Source organism: Hemicordylus capensis, chromosome 6, assembly GCF_027244095.1.
Source record: "Hemicordylus capensis ecotype Gifberg chromosome 6, rHemCap1.1.pri, whole genome shotgun sequence".
Lineage (NCBI taxonomy): Eukaryota > Metazoa > Chordata > Lepidosauria > Squamata > Cordylidae > Hemicordylus > Hemicordylus capensis.
In genome coordinates this window covers 14,992,777-15,010,198 of record NC_069662.1, presented here as the reverse complement: position 1 = coordinate 15,010,198, position 17,422 = coordinate 14,992,777, and the positions used below count along the sequence as shown (strand labels likewise).

At 46.9% G+C, this 17,422-nt stretch overlaps 1 protein-coding gene across 8 annotated transcripts in view; it reads left to right on the top strand.

The window, feature by feature from the left end:
* STX1B (syntaxin 1B) overlaps nt 1-17,422 on the top strand; it is a 104,689-nt gene that overhangs the window by 59,229 nt on the left and 28,038 nt on the right. For all 8 annotated transcript variants that reach the window (XM_053264985.1, XM_053264984.1, XM_053264986.1 and 5 more), the window contains exons 3-9: nt 6,913-7,012; nt 7,249-7,323; nt 9,204-9,277; nt 10,815-10,923; nt 13,827-13,900; nt 15,667-15,804; nt 17,225-17,335. In XM_053264985.1, coding sequence (XP_053120960.1) covers nt 6,913-7,012; nt 7,249-7,323; nt 9,204-9,277; nt 10,815-10,923; nt 13,827-13,900; nt 15,667-15,804; nt 17,225-17,335 — 681 coding nt within the window. The remainder of the gene's footprint in view (nt 1-6,912; nt 7,013-7,248; nt 7,324-9,203; nt 9,278-10,814; nt 10,924-13,826; nt 13,901-15,666; nt 15,805-17,224; nt 17,336-17,422) is intronic.

The window sequence follows — 17,422 nt, the reverse complement described above, 5'->3', positions numbered from 1 at the left end:
GTCTATGACCACTAACCAAAAATATCCATACAGACTAAACTTCAAAACAGGTCCATTAATCCGAGGAAATTTAAACACACAAATAATCCAAATTACTCTTTTACAATAATCTTTAGTTAGTCCATGGCACACATTACATGCCACCACACAAAACTTAGCTACACTATAAATAACTGCTGGTTGCTCATCCGAAAGTAAATATGATATATCAAATTCATCAGCTCACCCTGGCAATTGAAATAAAAGAAGAGTTATTAACTTGCTACAGAGCTCATAATAAAAAGAACAATACAACAAAATATGTCCCACTGTTCCAGCCGCTGCCGTACCACATGGACATGGTATGGAGTTTTGTTAAAACTGCCCTCCAGCAGTGCAGATAGAAGGACATCAATTCTTGCCGTTGAAAATGCTCTCCCAAAGTGTGCAGCCAGAAGGTTCCTAATCACCCCAACAAAGCTGAAGTATGCAAACGGAGATATTTTTTGCCTACTTTAAGTCGTACTTATTTCTTTTGTTCAGACTGGTATTCCACACATGCATTTCCTTACAAATCCTGGGTGCTGAAGAGGGTAGGAATTAGGGAAGTGCAGAACGTTCCGAATATGGAACATTCCGATTTGAAACGGGGTGTTCCGAGTGCTCCGAACTAGGAACAGAACACCCCTAAAATAGGGGACCTGTTCCAAACTCAGAACCGAACATAACCATTCCACTCAGAATGTTCCGAGTATTCCGTGTTTGTTTGTTTTAAATCTTAATATATCGAGGGCAGAGTGAGGGCGGCGGCGTGAGGTTACTTTAACATTAAATTAAACATTTAGTGTTAAATGTTAAATCCGACCGTGCAGGATGCCAGTTGGAGTGGCGTAGCAGTGGCAGCTTTCAGTGCCTCTGGTAAGTGCCGCTGGTATGTAGCTATGTTTAATTTAATGTTAAAGTAACCTCTCGCTGCCCCTCAAGCACTACCCTCACTATATTAAGATTTTAAAAACAACAACACAGAGCACTCAGAATGTTCCGAGTGGAACGGTTCTGTTCTGATGGAACACTGGGGTCACTCCAATGTTTTGGTCGAAATGTTCCGGCTGTTTGGTGTTCCATTCTGAGATCGAACGGAACGCCAATTGTGTTCCATGTAAACCTCTAGTAGGAATTTGATGTTTGAAATGTCAACAGTTGCCGTTTGGGGAAGGAAGCCCTCGCTGCCCTCATGATATTTTGAGCATGAGAATGCTCAAACACTCAGACTCTCCAAAACAAACCTGATATCCACCACACACACTCCTGAATGTAATATGACTCAGATTCAGATTTCCAGACATTCCTGGGCAAAATCAAAATTTGGGAAACTAAATGAAAATGCCCAATTGAGAGAGAATTCCTTCTCAGATTGATAAAGGGAGCCTCCCTATTCAAAAGCACTTGCACCTCTAGATACCAAATGCTGGGGACAAGTAACAGGGGAGGGTCGTCACCTTCATGCCCAACTTGTGAGCTTCCTAGAAGTATCTGGCTGTCCCTTGTTGGAAACAGAATGCTGGGTTATATAGGCCTTTGTTCTGATCCAGCAAAGTTCCTCTTGTGTCCATACAACCTTGTTTATCATTCATCTGGCCTGTGCTAGGTATAGGGACAAATATGCAGGTCCTGTCTCTTGACTAGTTGGTTCCCCTTCTGACTTTCGAAATCTCAGCAGACTTTGCCCACACCTTTTCCAGCTGATCTCCACAGTCCTATGTTCTAAAAACGCGCTTTTAAATAAAAGTGAAATGGAGCCTGAACTCTGCGCCATGTACCAAATTCTGCATTGTGACTGCACACGTTGAATCCACTGAGCCCTGGCAACAACAGGGGGACCAGAGCATTCATGAAATGTGCTCCGTGTGGCAAATCCTAGAAGGAGATGGACTGCCCCATTTCCACGTTACCCTTAACTTCCAAAGAGTCCTCAAGAGCATGACCTGTGCAGCAGCGGTTGCTCCTAAGGAGCCGGGTGTGTGTGTGTGTGTGCCAAAGGTCGCTGCTCTCCCCCCACACCAGGTTCAAGAGCTGTGTTGCCTGCAGGATGGCTGTTCATCAGGTAGAGCTGTGCGGTTAACCGCGCAGCTCTACCTGACAAATGGCCAGCCTGCAAGCAACGTAGCTCTTGAACCTGGTGGGGGAAAGAGCAGTGAACTTTGGTGCCCCCTGGCACTTTAGGAGCAACCGCTACTGAACCTATGTCAGGGATGGCGGAATGGCATTCCGCAAACTAGATCTAAGCTTGATACAGTATTATCTGATCTCCTGGCAACCCTGACTATTTTCCGCTGGGGTCTACTAAAATGTTCTGAGGTCTAAACAACATGTGACGGCAGCAGGCCTGGGTCTTTAAACCTAGGGCTGCCCCAATGATGTAAAAAGCGGGGGGTTTGGGGGTGTCCAGTTTTAAGAACAAAAGGTATATGTGGGTGAGGACAGCTGAAACTTCCCTCTCGTCTGCCACTTATTTATTAAAATACTGTCTACAGGGCAGTTAGAAATATTTGTTATATTCTGTATTTCTTAGGTTATTTATATCCCCGTTTTCCATAATAAAATGCCCAAAGCAACTAACAATGAAAAAGAAGAAGAAAAACAATGCAAAAAATAAAACAAAACCACACACACACACACACCCACACACACACACCCCAAAAACCCCAGCAGACAAAACCAGTTATAGAATACAAATAAACAGCAAGACACTGGTTATTGAGCGGGTTAAAAACCTGCTTAGAGCCTAAGTGCTCTGATCCCAAATATTCACAAATGTCAGTGGTTATTCTCTGATAAATGTGTATAACCATGGCAGGTCAGACTCCTACAGCTCTACCAGCAACAATGAAATCGGAAGGCCATAAAAGAAAGAAAATCCCACTGAGCACGTGCATTCCGGGGTGCTCCTTCCCCCACTCTGTTTTCTACATTTAAAGGGGCCATACACCACAATCCCACCAAATAGGTGAGGCCGTTTCATGCCAGAAAGCCCTGGCTATTTTCTAGAGCCTGCCAACCTGTGAAGAAGAGATGAGTGTATGCAGCAAAATATGCTCCCAGCTCCCAGTTCACTTTGTGGGAAATAAGGAGAATACAGATGCGGGCCATCCTGGCTCTTATGTCTGTTCCTTGCCTTTCCCCCTCCCCTCCCCTCCTCCTCCAGAAGCCGTCTTTGTACAGTAGATGGTGGTGGGTACCCGTGGCCTGAATTAACTCCTGCTTAAACACGTGCTTGGGAACTGCATGAGAGCTAAGCTTATTAATATTCAAATGGCATGCATTTACTATGCAAGAGCATCTTGTTAATGATGCCATGCGGCCTCCGTAATGCGCAGGTGCTAGGGCCTCCGAGATGCAGGGAAAGCCATTGAGACTGATGCTACCAGCAGCTGCAGGGTCTGCATTTGCATGTCTGGCCTTGCTCACCCATGGCATCTGTGGCCGAGATCATTGCGGTTACGCTGCAGAGAAATCTTGCTGTTTCCCTGAAACTATATCGTGGCATGATTGCGATGGCTCGTGGTAAACTCATGACTCAAGCATCTTTGCAGTGTTACAGTTTGGTCACCGGGAGCGTAGGGAGCTGCCTTCTCCTGAGCTAGATTATTGGTCCCTCTCACTCTGTTGTCTCCATGGATTGGCAGTGGTTCTCTAGAAATTCAGACAGGTCTTCCCCGAGGTTCCCAGGACTGAATTTGGGATCTTGGGTGTGATAGGCTGCTGCTTGGGAAGACAAAGGTAGAGAGTTCGATTCCCCGCCAGGGTGGTTGAAATAAAATACTTTTTTAAGCGGGGGAGAGCTGGTCTTGTGGTAGCAAGCATGACTTGTCCCCTTGCTAAGTGGGGTCCACCCTGGTTGTATTTGGATGAGACTAGAAGTATAAGATATTCCCCTCAGGGGATGGAGCCGCTCTGGTTCCAAGTTCCCTCCCTGGCTTCTCCAAGATAGGGCTGGGAGAGATTCCTGCCTGCAACCTTGGAGAAGCCACTGCCAGTCTGTGAAGACAATACTGAGCTAGATAGACCAATAGTCTGACTCAGTATATGGCAGCTTCCTATGAAAAGCATGTGCTCTCCCAGTGAGGTCCATCCTCCGTTCATTGTGATATCCAAGCCCATTTGCCTTCCACAAATGCAGAATCTGATGTGAGATCAGGGGCAGAGTCTAATATTTGGTGTGGATTTCTGAGATTCGCAACATTGCCTCCCCTGTCTCCCTGGTTTTGCTTAAGTTTCCAGCCTTCATTGTGGCAGTGTACTTGAAATATTGCAAGTGGCATATCTTGAACAGTTTCTGGTGTTCGGGAGGCAGTGCTATTGTGCTGACAAGGCTGGCCAGTTGGTCGGTCGGTCGGTTGGTCTCTCTCTCTGTGTAGGATTTAGTTCAAATTTCCTCTCTCTTGCCTCTCACTTAGTCATACCTCTCCTCTTGCTACCTTTCCCTACAATTCAGAGCTGTGCCCAAAAAACTCCCACCCACCCCTCAAACAAATATAGAAATTGTGCTCATCCATGCAAGATGAACGTGTGGGTGAGGGTGCTAACACACAAAGCTCTGCCTGTGGTTTACCTCCTTGCATCCTCTCTCCCGATATGGCTTTCCCCCTAGCTTGGCTTCACTCCTGGAAATGAGCCTAGTTTGGGGGAAAGGACATGGGAACTAGGCTATGAATGAGGAGGCAAACACTGGGCATGGGGAAAACTCAGATTTTCTCATCCAAACACCCCTTTTACTCTGCAAATTGGAACTCCATTTCCCACTTTTATTTACACATATTTATTTATTTAGAGGTGGAACATAGGAAGCTGCCTTATACCGAGTCAGACCATTGGTCCATCTAGCTCAGTATTGTTTACACTGCCTGGCAGGGCTCTCTAAGGTTTCGGGCAGGAGTCTTCCCCAGCCCAAACTGGAGATGCTGCCAGGGATTGAAACTGGGGCCTTCTGCATGCAAAACAAATGCTGTGGCTATGAGCTACAGCCCCATCCTCGATTTATGCCACGACTTTCCAACAAAAATTTCTCACATTGTGAAACTGAGCCGCCATTTAAGTAGTGTCCTAGGACATCTTCTTTCAGTTTTCCTCTTCCTTGAATCCTGTAGCCCTCCTCAAGTAGAAGGAATCAACAGTTTGTGACTCTCAGCAGTGAAGGCTGCTGGAGACTCTGAAGAGCAATGTTATAGAAAGTCCTCTCCTCTCCCCACCAAAGAGTGGTAGTGAAACTGAAACCAGACCCTTCTAAGACAAGACATTAGAGTCCAAAGAGGGCAGGGACTTCTCCCCACCTGATCCAGTGGGTATCAGTGGCTCCTGGCTCTTGCAGCTCTTGATGCGAGGAGGCTGTGGTGCTGCAGAGGGGGTGGGTTTGATAGGGAATGCCCCCCCCACCCGAGACAAGTAGCTTGACCCCCACCCAATTGCCAGTCCCTTTGCTGGATCAGAAACTGAAAATTAAAAGGAAAGTCGCAGTCCTAAGTATGCTTACTAGAATGATAACTCCGTTAAAAACAACAGTATTTCCTTCAGGAAAAAAAGACATATTTAGGATGGGAAATATATATCATTATTTCTCTTTCAGAAAATGTGGGACACAAAGCATGCCTCATTCTCCTGAAAGGCACTTTGCCCCTTCTGTACCCCTTGCAAATGTTGTTCTGGTGCCAGCACTGGACAGATCTGAGTTTAAATAAGCAGGCCAGCCACTGTCCACTGTAGTTGGAGCCTTATGACTAGCGATCAAATGCTAAACTTTGATACACAGTTTCTACTGAGGAGCATTAACTTCAGGCCGATGCTTGCCATACAAACACGCTCTTTAGGTTTGCAGTTTTCCAGAAGCCCAGAAGAGGGGCACCAAGGGCGTTGTGGCGTGGTTCTTGTTTAAGAAGCATTGGTGGAAGGATTGTCTGTTACATGGCAGCTGGCTGCAGATTTCAGGACCTTGGAGAGAGTCCTCCAGTAGTTTCACCCAAGGGCCCCAGTGTTCAAATCCTTTCTGCAGCACAGTGCCCCCAAGTGCTCATGTTGGTACACTGCACACAGTAGCCTTTAAAAAGCAAAGTTATTTCAAGATTTGTCACAATGAGCATTCTTAACGGAAGAAAATTATTCCAGTGGCTCCTGCTGGTATTTACCTTTGTTTGTTTGGCTGGTTGGTTGGTTTAAAAAAAAAATGATTGTGAGCCCTTTTGTGACAAGGAACCCTTAATACTTTTTCTACATAAACCACTTTTCCCCCTTATGTAAACAAAAGTTCTCAAAGTGGTTTACAGTGGAAGGACTGAGGATTGTGCTGAGGCTGAATAGGAACAGTTGCTCCCTACCTGCTAAATATAAAAGAACCACCATTTTTAAAGGCATCTATTTACCAAGTTGGCATTAATATTGTGCTCTGACACTGGAGTTATATAAACCCCAAGGGAACGCAGATGCAATGGAGCTTTAGCAAAATCTCCAGGTTCTAACTGAATATGCAGGACAACAAATGCAAAGAAATTGGATAGAGCACCATAAAGATTTGGGGCTAGAGTGCCATCCTGTTCTGCATTATGCTTCTGCCCTGCCTATGGCGTAGTTCAAATGGAAACTGGTAGTGGTGTGTGTGTGTGTGTGTGTGTGTGTGTGTGTGTGTGTGTGTGTGTATAATTCTTGTCTCTTTCTGTCTCTATGGCTGATCTATGGACTCTCTTCCAGATGTAGAGCTCTATGGCTCTGTGATCTATTTAAAGCACCGAGCCCTGTGTCCTGTATTGACTGTGTCACCGCTGGGCCACCATCTTGATTGCTTGGCACCATCCTGGCTATTTGGTGGTGGGCAGTAAAAGTTACCCTCTTCAGCCAGAGTCTGAGGCAGATCCAACAAGTGCTTCTGCATGTGTCTTTGTCCAGGTGGAGGAGATCCGCGGCTGCATTGAGAAGCTTTCAGAGGATGTGGAACTGGTGAAGAAGCAGCACAGTGCCATCTTGGCCGCCCCCAACCCAGATGAGAGTGAGTCGGACCCAGCCCCCCCACACTTGAGGCCCATGTTCAGTGATGCCATAACATGTGCTTGTGCATAGCCTGTGCAAACCACACACCCTGTGCTATGCACACAGGACCACCAGATGTTCATGATGCTCTCACCAGGTCCGGTGGGAGGGACAAGGGACCCGCCACATGCGCAGGTGAATCTCTCACTCCCTTCTTGGGACTGCTGTCAAACACCCCTCCTGATCTTTTTTCAGAGACCAAGCAGGAGCTGGAGGACCTTACAGCCGACATCAAGAAGACTGCCAACAAGGTGCGCTCCAAGTTGAAAGGTAAGCACTGGAGACACACGATTGGGTCCTGTTGCTATTCTTATCATTAGCACTTGTATGGTATCGTTAGCTTCTCGTACGTTATCACCAGAGGGATTCCCAGATGTTGTGGACTATAACTCCCATAATCCCCAAACAAAAGCCATTTCAGTTGGGGATGCTGGGAGTTGTAATCAACAACATCTGGGAATCCCTCTTAGAGGGAACACTAGTTATCACAGTAAGCTTCCAACAGCCTTGCAAAGTAGGCTAGAGAGCACCTTTGTCATGAACTCCTCTTCCTGTTGAGATCCTCAGGAGAGGTTCGTTTAGAGTTGCCACCAGCTCATTTAGTGGCAACTTGGAATTGGGCCTTTTCTATAGCTGTCCCAGAACTCTGAAATGCGCTCCCTGTCAGAATAAGGGCTTCCCCCCTCTGGCTACCTTTTAAAAACCTCTCAAGACACACTTGTTTTATCAGACCTTTAGTTAATATTTTAAAATGGTCTTAATTGTTTGTATTGTGTTTGTTCTTAACTTCTGCTGTATTTTTAATTTCTGTGTAAACCACGTAGACAGACAGATGGCACTGTATACATACAGGCATTCCCTGAGCTACAAACATCCAACCTACAAACACCCATACATACAAACAAAGCTTGTATAACAGATTAGAAGAGATTATATTAAGGAAGTCCCCAATTTACAAACGCCAATCCACATGTACAAACAAGTTATCACTCTTGGGAACTTTATGCACTCTAGGTTAGAAGCATCCAACTTACAAAAAGGCTTTTGGAACGCAACCTGTTTGTGCGTTGGAGACTTCCTATATGAGAAATAAATAAATAAGCAGTTGTATTGAGAGCCCCTGGTGGCGCAGTGGTAAAACTGCCGCCCTGTAACCAGAAGGTTACAAGTTCGATCCTGACCAGGGGCTCAAGGTTGACTCAGCCTTCCATCCTTCCGAGGTCGGTAAAATGAGTACCCAGAATGTTGGGGGCAATATGCTAAATCATTGTAAACCGCTTAGAGAGCTCCGGCTATAAAGTGGTATATAAATGTAAGTGCTAAGTGCTATTGCTATTGTCCTCATATTACCAATGGGGAGCTGAGGCCAAGAGAGAAACCGTGGTTTCCCTAAGGCCAGCTGATGTGTTTGTGACTGAAATTAGGTTTCACTGGCGGTCTCTTCAGTCACAGCTAATTTTCTTAGCTACTTTCATTAGCTCTTGGTCAGAGGGCTGTATGTGGGTGTTATCATGCTGTCATGATGCTGAGCTATAGGGCAGCCCAGATTGCCAGCAGGGCAGGGGCAGGAGGCACAAGTACTCAGCCATGGAGGATGAAGGATGGCAGATACTAGACAAGGTCACGGTGTCAAAGTTTGATCCAAAGGCCTGTATAGCCCGACCAGATCAGCAGCATTGACTTTGATTCATCACAGAAGGGCAAGTGTGCATTCACATACCATCCAGCTTTAAGTCAAAGTCCCTGCGAGTTATTGGGGAGCAGTCCATACACGATTCGGGTTTTTCATTACACATTGGAGTTTAGCCCAATTTATGTCTGGGGTAAAAAAAAATTCACTTTTTGCGTCGTTTTTTTAGGCAAATTCAGAATATCCACAACTTGCAGTATTTCACTCCTTTTAATCCCTTGGTAAAGCCTGCTGTCTGGGAAAGCTCCAGGAGAAACGAATGGTTGTTGCTCAGTTGCTCAGCATGTCATCTTTGAGCCTGGGAGGACATCACAGCCCTGGGACCCTTTCAGTCTGCAACTTCATTTGCTCACCACTAGAGGCAGCAAAGCACAAAGCTAGAGCTTCCTGGTTCTTATCTGAGCAGCACTTCCTGACACATGAACAAACTCTAATCTTTCCCCCCTTTCCCTCTCTACAGCGATTGAGCAGAGTATTGAGCAGGAAGAGGTGCAGAACCGGTCTTCAGCTGACTTGCGGATCCGGAAAACGCAGGTATTCTACATTAAGCTGGAAACGCTAGTGGGTTCCTATTAATTCCAGATGAATAGAATTGCAGGGGAAGGGGTCAAAAATGAAAAAGAGAACATGAAGACAAAGAGAAAGGAATTTAGTCAGATCAAATCTACATGGTGAGGAAATGTAGAACTAGGGTTTCCAGTTTATGAATTACGAAAAGTTGTTTAAAAGGATAGGAACATAGGAAACTGCCATATACTGAGTCAGACCATTGGTCTATCTAGCTCACTATCATCTTCACAGACTGGCAGCGGCTTCTCCAAGGTTGCAGGCAGGAATCTCTCTCAGCCCTATCTTGGAGATGCCAGGGAGGGAACTTGAAACCTTCTGCTCTTCCCAGAGCGGCTCCATCCCCTAAGGGGAATATCTTGCAGTGCTCAGACATCAAGTTTCCCATTCAGATGCAACCAGGGCAGACCCTGCTTAGCTATGAGGACAAGTCATGCTTGCTACCACAAGACCAGCTCTCCTATGAGGGCTAGGATATGAAGAAGGGACATGCTGACTACAGAATGAAGCCAGCAGAAAGGAGGCTGAGCAGCTGGCAACCACTAGAAAGGAGCATTTGGTGCAAGAACTGAATTCTTGTCATCATCCATCTTTGCAATTTCTTTCTCACTAGCCAGATATCTTCCTGCTCTCTTTGCTCAGCAGATGATCCAAACCAGGGCTTTCACCTGAGTAAATACATCTTGGTTGGTTGACTGTATGTGTTTTCAGTGATTGATTGATTGATTGATTGATTGGCTAAATTTGCATATGAGGGGGGAAAACACATTTCCATCATGTTTCAACATTTCATGCATTGTGCTGCAACAGCCATCATCTCAGAAGAGGCATCTTCCCTTCTCTCTGCCTCTTCTAAGAAAATACTTGTATTTTGCCAATTTTGTATTTGTCTTTAAAAAATAGAATGCATTTTCTAAAAATGTTGCCTGCTTCATCTGCGTCACTCTTTTAGTTAAAATGTTTTTAATCAAAATGCTCTAACCAGTTAATTGATGAAACTTTGGAGCCCTAATCCCAAACTAGAGCTCTCCTTCCCTAGAGTTTCTATTGAGTTGTTTGCATCATCATCATCATCATCATCATCATTATTATTATTATTATGGTCCGAGTTCCTCTGCCTGACAGGCATTTTGGTCACTGCTGCATCAGCTTGGGTGGAAGTGCATTCCACGTTATTTTCTTTCCCATTACAACTTCTAAATCTAACAGGATCCGTAATTGGAAACGGTGGGAGTGGGAAATCAAATTAGGGGGTTGTCAATTTGCCTTTGGATGATGTATTTCAGGGCAGAGGTGGAAGATTTGCATGGGGATTTCCCCTCCACACACACACAATTTCATTTCCACTCTGCAACTGAGAGCACGAGGCCACGGAACACATCTAACTGCTTTGACCTCAAACTGCTGAATGGGTGGGCGGGATTCTCTCTTGTCTCTGTGCTTTCATCCTTCTGCATTTTCATCCTTTGACACACATTACCATCTCCCTGTTTCGTTTGTCCAGCACTCAACCCTCTCCCGCAAGTTTGTGGAGGTGATGACGGAATATAACACAACCCAGTCCAAATACCGAGATCGATGCAAGGACCGCATTCAGAGACAGCTGGAGATAAGTGAGTTTGTTCACCTCTGTGTTTCATTCTGATGGATCCCTAGTCTTGAGCCCATTAAAAAATAAATGAAAAGACAATCCACCTTCCCTCATTAGTCATTCAAAACCTCTCTTGTTTACCTTGTTCCATCTGAGATTGATTGCATTCCTATCCCACTTTTCCCCCACCTTGGGACTCAAGTCTTCCATCCAGCCTCTAACCAGATTCAGACCTGCTTAGCTTCTGCAAGTTGGCTGCATCATGTGCCTTTTGACAGAAGTGTTGAATTGAATGTATCCACCTGGCAAAGGGGAGGGAGTTATTGAGGCATAAGCTTAGCCCTGGAACAGGTGAAAAATAATAATAAAGAGAGACACCAAGCATGCATAAAGTGACTTCCTTGCTGCTGGATCAGGTGCTGGTTTTCTAGGATGTTTGTGTGTACAGGGGGCAACTTCTGAGCAGGTGTGAGTGCCAGCACCATTGTGAGTAGAAGGCGGATCTACCACACAGACCCACCCTCCTTACTTACTCTGATGGCAGCTGCCTAACAGCAGAGAGTAGCCGCTGCCAGATTCAGCGAGACATGGTTGTTTTGAAAAGTCTAAGTGTTGCTATTCAGCAGTGTTATCTCTAGTTTTTTTTCATCTGTGTGTGGAGTGGATTTTGTTCTGGGCAGCAGTATCAAGGCAATGTGCGTGCACATGGATTCAGCATGCGACCCTCCTGATTCAGTCTGAGCGGGATCTAAAATTAACTGGGCTGGCATAAAAAAAAACTTGTGGGCGCATGCACACGTGCGCATGCATAAGAGAGAACACTGCTATCCAGAGTGAGGATGGGTCAATATGTAATAGTACCATCGCTTCCTCTTCCTTCTCCTCCTTCTCTGTGCTTGACAAAGCAAGCAGTAAGTAAATCTGTCTTGTAAATCTCATCTTCCTCCAATACTGGTACAGCCCACTGCTGGAAGGGAGACAACTCCCTTTCCCAGAATTTGGAAGCAAGCAAGGCAGAATGCAAGTATACACATTTCACACATTCGTACAACCTTAGGAAGGTATTGTATGGATAAGGTTGTAGGGTTCCCATACGTCCAGGTTTGACCTGGACGGTCCAGGATTTGGATGTCCTGTACAGAATGCAGGGAAGGAGTCATCCTGGACACAAAATGTCTCGGACGTTGAGTGGGAAGATTTCCTGAACAAATTTTACCCATCCTTCTTCTGGTGCTTCTCTCCAGGCGTTGTAGCTACATGGTGACAATGTTTAAAAGTCCCATATCCTAACTCTTTCTCTGGCACCAGTGCTGCCAACTGGTTAGGTTGGTTCTCTATGTATTATTCAGTTCATTCCTTCCCCTCCTTTCGGGATCATCTCTAGAGACAGGAGGGGCTAGGGATGTGCACAGAACCAGTTTGGAGGCCCTTTATGGGCCTCCGAACCGGTTCGAAAGACCGGTGGCTCAGCTACCTTTTGAAGGTGAGGGGGATCTCTTTAAGGACAGGGGTAGGTGCTCTTACCCCTCCTGCCGCATTTCCCCTGTAGGCACTGCCTTTTTAAGCGATCCAGCAGGATGGCAGCGTACCTCCTTGCCGCCCTGGTGTCTCCTCGGGCTAGAGTGACCGGAAGTTGCCACTGTGCGTGCAGTCCAAGGAGGCACCAGGGCGGCAAGGAGGTATGCTCCTACCTCACCGGACCATTTTAAAAGGCAGCGTCGGCGGGGGGAATGCGGCGGGAGGGGTAAGAGCACCCTCCCCCGTCCTTAAAGAGACCCCTCCCACCTTCAAACCAGCAGGCGCCGGTTCCGTGCACACCACTAGCAGGGGCTTCTGGGTTTAGCTGTGAAACATATGGACAGGGAGAGTCCCCGATTCTCTAGTGGCATTGTTGGGGACCCCAGTCGATCACACGTTGTCCGAGTCTTTTGCACCTGCAGTCTTGTGAGGGCCCCTCTCAGCCAACAGGAAATAATTCCTCTGTGGACTAGCAGGAGGAAATGCAAGGAACGACAGGCCTTAAAACACAGCTGTCCTTTATCGTTACAACATGTCATCCAAGCCCCGCTTACTTATTAAGAGGGGTTTGGATAACTTCTTGGAGGAGAGGTCTGTCAACAGCTACTAGTCTGAGGGCTATAGGCCACCTCCAGCCTCAAAGGCAGGATGCCTCCGAGTACCAGTTGCAGGGGAGTAACAGCAGGAGAGAGGGCATGCCCTCCACTCCTGCCTGTAGGCTTCTAGCGGCATCTGGTGGGCCACTGTGCGAAACAGGATGCTGGACTAGATGGGCCTTGGGCCTGATCCAGCAGGGCTGTTCTTATGTTCGCATATTCTTATGAAGCTCTGCAGAAGTTCAACCCCCAGCAACTGCCCCCCAAATTATTTGAGCTCCTAACCCTCTCCTGTGTAAAGAATACTATAGGGGGAAATGCATGAAATAACCACCAAGCTCCACTATTTATTTATTTATTTATTTATTTTTAATTAAAACTTTTATACCGCCCTTCCAAAAGGCTCAGGGTGGTTTACATTAAAACACCATTAAAATCAGTTAATAATTAAAACAAAAATTATAAAGCATAAAACAATGATTAACAATTAAAAACATCATAAAACCACAATTAAATAATCAGAACAATTTAAAAACAAGTTTTAAAAAGCTGAGAAAGCCTGGTTGAAGAGATGTGTTTTCAGGTGTTCACTATCAAGCACTCTTTCCAATCCCAGATTTAAAAAAAAGGATTTTAAAGTTTGCCACCCACCCTGCTTTTGATGCATGTCCAGGAATGCACTCTGGCAAATGTGGCAAGGCCAGAGAGTCTGAGCTGGCTTCAATACTCCCACCGCTTCATCACTAGGGGGCGCTGCATTGCAAGGTGTTGTGGTTCTTCATCGGCTCTGACCCCTGTTCTATTCTTGCAGCTGGCAGGACAACAACCAATGAAGAGTTAGAAGACATGCTGGAGAGTGGCAAGTTGGCGATCTTCACGGATGACGTACGCATCATGGCTGTGGTTGCCTGCCTTCTGTGCTGTTTGGGGGCTGCGTTGGGCTGGTGGTGGAATTGACAGTGTGACTTAGAAGGCACACACAGGTTGTGACTATTTCAGGCATGGCACTCTTGGGGTTCAAAGCCCAGAAAAAGACAGACATGGAGTGCACTGTAAGGAACTGGTAGTAGGGATGTGCACAAAACCAGATTTCCCAGTTCGGTTCGAGTCCGAACAGAGCTCAAACCCAACCGGGCATGTTCGGTTTTGGCACCCTGGATGAGGGGCCCAGCTTGGCTCAAATTCAAGCCAGTTCGGGGGAGCCAGGGAAGTTTTCTTTTTAAATGGTGGACTTGCTGTCCCTGAGGTCTTGGGGAGTGCTGCTGGCGGCCGCAGGGAGGTCTCCAGAAGTTGCCTCTCTCCTGAACCATTTCAGCCCGTTCTGCCCGTCTCTGAGCTCACGGTGGCCATTTTGGAGGCAGCCACATGTGTGCATGGGCCATTTGTGTGGCTGGGTGACTCGGCCACGCAAATGCGCACATGTGTCAGCCTCCAAAATGGCTGCTGCGAGCTCGGAGAGGACTGGAACAGCCCGAAAACAAGCCAAAATGGCCCAGGGGGTGGATGGAACCACTAGAGAGAGAGACACACACACAGACACCCTGCGGCTGCCAGCAGCACCCCGCAAGGCCTCGGAGGTGCTAAGTCCACCCTTAAAAAACAAAACAAAAAACACAGACCGCCCACGGACCAGACTGGGGGGTTCGACTCAGCCCTCAGTGAGCCCTCGGACCAGGCTGGCTTGATGGCAAACCGGCTCAAGGTTTAGCCGGTTCACACATCCCTAACTGGTAGTGTCCCTGGAAGTTATGGATCAGGTTTGGGTGGATGGAAAAATAGTATCTAGGTTCAAGGAAGGGGGATGGCAGGCAGGGGATATAGGACACTGGCATACCTGCTAACATGTCCCTGTTTTCCCATACGCCTGAATGGGAAAATGGATATGTTGGCAAGTATGCCCTTGAACCCCATCTCCTGAATAGTCCTGAGACTTTGGGACATGCTTCCTATCAGAATACGAGGTTCAACATCCCTGGCAGCCTTTAGGGGAGAGCTCAAGGCATAGCCTGTTTAACCAGACTTTTTGTTAATCTTTAAACTCATTTTTTTAAAGTTTGTATTGTTTTAGTGGTTCTGTCTTTAAAATTTTATATTTTTGAATTTTAATTTTTGTGAACCACCTGGAGACATATGTTTAGGTGGTATAGAAAAAGTCAAAAAAATAAATATTAGGAAGCCCTGCTCCCTCCAACCCAGTGCCCTTCAGGTTCAACGATTTCACTAGACCCAGCCCACATATTTTCAAGTGTTCTTTCCCAGCCTCAGGTGCTAGAAATTGGACCACACTTTTAAATAAAATCTGCAATTCTCTGGATATCAGCTGCTCACAGCTGCATAGGCTGTGTGTGGTTCGGTCTATGATTTTGTGTTAGCTTCAGTCAGTTTCATATCATTTATTCCAATGGTTCCCAACCTGTGGTACTCTGGATGTTGCTGAACTCCAACTCCCATTATCCCCAGCCACAATAAGTTGTGGCTGGGTATGATGGGATTTGTAGTTCAGCAACATCTAGAGTACCACAGGTTGGGAACCCCTGTTTTATTCAGATGGGAGACTGAGGGTGGAGAGATTGGGTGGTGGAATTTATATTTTGCACCAAATTCTCTCTCTCTCTCTCTGATTTATGTCTGTATCACACTGTTTTCTTCAGATCAAAATGGACTCACAGATGACAAAGCAAGCCCTGAACGAAATCGAAACTCGGCACAATGAGATTATCAAACTGGAAACCAGCATCCGGGAGCTGCATGACATGTTTGTGGACATGGCTATGTTGGTGGAGAGCCAGGTAGGGATGGCCAAGTGGGCATGGTTGGCCTCTTGGAGACCACCACAGTCATTCACAAAGCCAGTGCAGTAATTCAGTGTGCTAGCTGGTGGCGCTGTGGTTCAGCAAGCAAGCCAGGCCCATCTCCAATGCTTACTTTTGAAAATGAGAGGACCCAGGACCCAAGACTCCCTGGAAGCTATATGCTCTTTCTCTCTCACAGGGAAGCCTGCCCTCTAATCTCAGGTGAGTGGGGAGCTGAAGCAATTCAGTGCTGAGCAAAACTCCATGCGTGCTCAGAGGCACACAGCCCAGAGCTGAGCTCCTACCTTCTTCTTCTCCGTTCAGTCGTGTCCGACTCTCGGTCCCTCTAAGGATCAGTGCACCCCATGCCATCCTGTCTCATACAGCTTCCTTTAATTCCACCATGGTCATTCCGGTGTCATTTTCAATAATATCCAGCCACCGAGTACAAGGCCGTCCACGTCTCCTTCTTCCGCTGATCATTCGCAGCATAATTGTCTTTTTGAGTGAATCAGCTCGCATGACATGACCAAAATATGTCAGGCTTTGTTTAGTAATCTTGGCTTCTAGCAATATCATTGGTTTAACTCGATCTAAAACTTCCTTATTCGTGATTCTCACTGTCCATGGGATACACAACAGTCGCCTCCAACACCACAGTCGCTCCTACCTACCTACATAAAAAAACAAACATGGTTTCCCCCCTGGAGGACTTGTCACCACTGGACAGGGCGGGAGAGGGGGTGACCAGGGCTGCAGATCTCGGGGGGGGGGGCACCAGCTGCCTGCTCCCCGCTGTGTTGGACACTCCGGCCCAGAGCCAGCTGCCTCACCAGCTGCTCTCCAGTGTCACCAGGTTGGCATGGGGCTGCCCCAATCCCATCGAGAACTGGCAGCCCCTTTAAGGCAGGCCTGTTCTCAGTGGCATAAGGTAGTGTGGTCATGCTGGCTCAGAGACACTGACAACATAGAGTCTGGGCTGAGCATCTTGTTGGCGTTGCAGGTAGTCGGGTGGCCATGGTGGACCGCACAGGCAGGCGGTGGGTGGGTGCGCATCCTCCAACCTCTCAATAGCCCTGATTTCAAAGCTGCAGTTGTTCCACAGGGGAAAGAACACCACTGAGGCAGTGTGGCATAGTGGGCAGAGTGCTGGACAGGTTGGGAAGAGCCAGGTTCAAATCGCTGCTCATCTGTGAAACGGTGGGTGCCCTCAGACCAGTCGCTATCCTCAACCTAACTAACTTTGCAGGGTTGTTATGAGGATAAAATGGGGGGTAAGCCCATGTAGATCAACTAGAATTCCTTAGAAGAAAGATGGAGGGGGAGAGAGAGTTTATCAGCCAAGCATCTTGATCATATCAACCCACCTTAGCTCATCTGTTTCTGCTTTCATCATGGTCTCCTCTTCTCATTGCAGGGCGAGATGATTGACCGCATTGAATACAATGTCGAGCACTCCGTTGATTACGTGGAAAGAGCCGTCTCTGACACCAAGAAAGCTGTAAAATACCAGAGCAAGGCTCGGAGGGTGAGTGCAAGGGACTGGACTTGGGGAGAGAGACAGAGAAGGGACTGTTCCTTCCCTTGTTGGGGCACGAGTCAGTCAGGAACCTGC